Source organism: Symsagittifera roscoffensis, chromosome 4, assembly GCF_963678635.1.
Source record: "Symsagittifera roscoffensis chromosome 4, txSymRosc1.1, whole genome shotgun sequence".
NCBI lineage: Eukaryota > Metazoa > Xenacoelomorpha > Acoela > Convolutidae > Symsagittifera > Symsagittifera roscoffensis.
In genome coordinates this window covers 25,362,775-25,364,857 of record NC_087065.1, presented here as the reverse complement: position 1 = coordinate 25,364,857, position 2,083 = coordinate 25,362,775, and the positions used below count along the sequence as shown (strand labels likewise).

Genomic DNA, 2,083 nt, shown 5'->3' with positions numbered 1-2,083 from the left:
TTAAAAATTCAAATTTTAGAATTAATCATCTTTGAAAATTTTTGCCAAAATTTAAAAATTTAAAAGTTCGTTTTTTTTTCGTTATATTATTTGTGTGAGACAGAATTAAAACATTCCAGGCTGTTTCCAATGCATTTTCAATGCGAGAAGGGCAAATCGTTGCTTACTACATTTGAGTAACCAAGGTTTATGTCATTTGTGTTCGGTTAAGAACACAACCAAAAAATTTAAAATGTAAAAAATCAATAGAAAAATCAATTTTGGTTTGTAGAAAAATGCTAGTCATACAATTTCCACAATATGAAAAAATACTAATCATAGACCTTTCATGCAATTTTCTGTACTCATGGAATTGCATGAAAAGTGTATGATTAGCATTTTTCCATATGAAAACTGTATGACTAGCATTTTTAGTCAACCCGGGAAGCTTAAATTTGAAAAATAATCCCTTGTTATCATTTTTCGTAAAGTTATGGGGGTTTAAAGATAGCCATTTTGGACAATTTGAGACAATTAACGCGCGATATGTTTAGCGCTATTAACGCGTAAGCGAGATTTAATCCGTCTGAGAAATCGTTCCAAATTGGTTCAAGGAAGCTTATATGCCACAACTGGTTTGTTATTAGGAGCAAAATCCGTCACTTTGTACTTTATATGACGTGTGGGGGAATGTTTTCACGAAAAAATCTCAAATTAAAAAAAAATTATTTCATTACATTTAAATTTTTCATGTTTGCTTCATAGACCCTAAAATGCAGGCGGAACATTCAGGGCTTCGCCCTGATACGAGCAGTCTTATTTAAACATTTTAAAAAGAATTTCTGATCCGAAATTAGAGTAGATACAAAGTATGGATCTACTTAACAATCTCCCCTCCTTTCAAGAAAGGGGGGGGGATTCTTTAGTAGGTACAATAGGGGGGGGGGGGGGGGAGATTGCTAAGTAGGTTCCCAGGGATCAACTTAACAATCCCCCCCTTTCTTGAAAGGGGGGAGATTCTTTGGTAGGTACAATAGGGGGGGGGGGGATTGTTAAGTAGATCCCAAAGTATTTCAGGTCAGAAATAAAGAATTTTCTCGGTACGGGTTATTTAAAAATTTCGCAAAGAATTCCTGACTAGAAATTGAGATGGGACATTAAGTATTTCTTGGCAGAATTAAAGATTTTCTTAGGTACGAGTGAGCACAAAACTCGATTCTAATTGGCTACAAAAAGGAACTATGAATCATGACACAACTAAACCGATAAAGCTAGCACGCTAAGAGGGAGTTTATATTCATCACATTTCTGCTTTTAAGCTTTAAGGCGTAATAATTCCAGTGCGATCATACATGTTGAGAGGAATGTAGTTTAACCTCAAATCTTCTTCAGTTGGTGGGAACTTCCCCGAAATGGTTACTATGACTCCGCAACCACCTCCCGCCACTAAGAGTGAACGCTGTGGTTCCAACTCTCGAGGGCCCTGATAATGGCCTCCCCATCCGCCCGCGTGAAAAAAGAAACCAGGTGCAAACATGAATGGCGTATTTTGCAAATCAATTTCCTGTCTTCCGGACTTTCCAAGCGTAGTGCTCCAACAGTTTCCTCCTCCGCCAAAATCTACACAAAAGCAATAGCAGTTGAAAAGCAAATACTTAGTTTTTTGGACTGTCCTTTCTCGCGTCTAAGATAGTTTTTGTTGCAACATTTTGAGTGAGACAATTTAATAAAACAGTTAACGTTTTTTAAAAAAAGTTTTGAAATCATTACCACAAGAGCAATATTCATTACAATATGATATATTTAAACAAAATATTTCCGATCACTCTGTTTTTTCTTCGCAAAAATTTCAAGTTTTTTAAAAAGACGTATTTGCTATCCACCATAGTGCTACCCTACAATTTTATTCCACCGTACCTATCGGCGACCATAAAGCCAGAGTCTATAATCACAACAAGACTGCTCGTATCAGGGTAAAACCCTGGATTTTCCGACTGCCTTTGAGGTCTATGGACCAGTGTTTCCCGCACCGAGCGCCCATGGATTCTAATCAATTTATAATGTATTTCCGAGACAAAAATAATCCATTATAATCCATCAAAGA

The 2,083-nt window shown here is 36.4% G+C and overlaps 1 protein-coding gene across 1 annotated transcript in view; it reads right to left on the bottom strand.

Annotated features, from left to right (window-relative positions):
- Positions 1 to 1,110: 1,110 nt before the first annotated feature.
- The window catches only part of LOC134845148 (uncharacterized), a 184,768-nt gene continuing 183,795 nt past the window's right edge, over positions 1,111 to 2,083 (bottom strand). Inside the window, exon 4 of the mRNA XM_063862024.1 lies at positions 1,111 to 1,599. Coding sequence (XP_063718094.1) covers positions 1,301 to 1,599 — 299 coding nt within the window. The 3' untranslated portion in view covers positions 1,111 to 1,300. The remainder of the gene's footprint in view (positions 1,600 to 2,083) is intronic.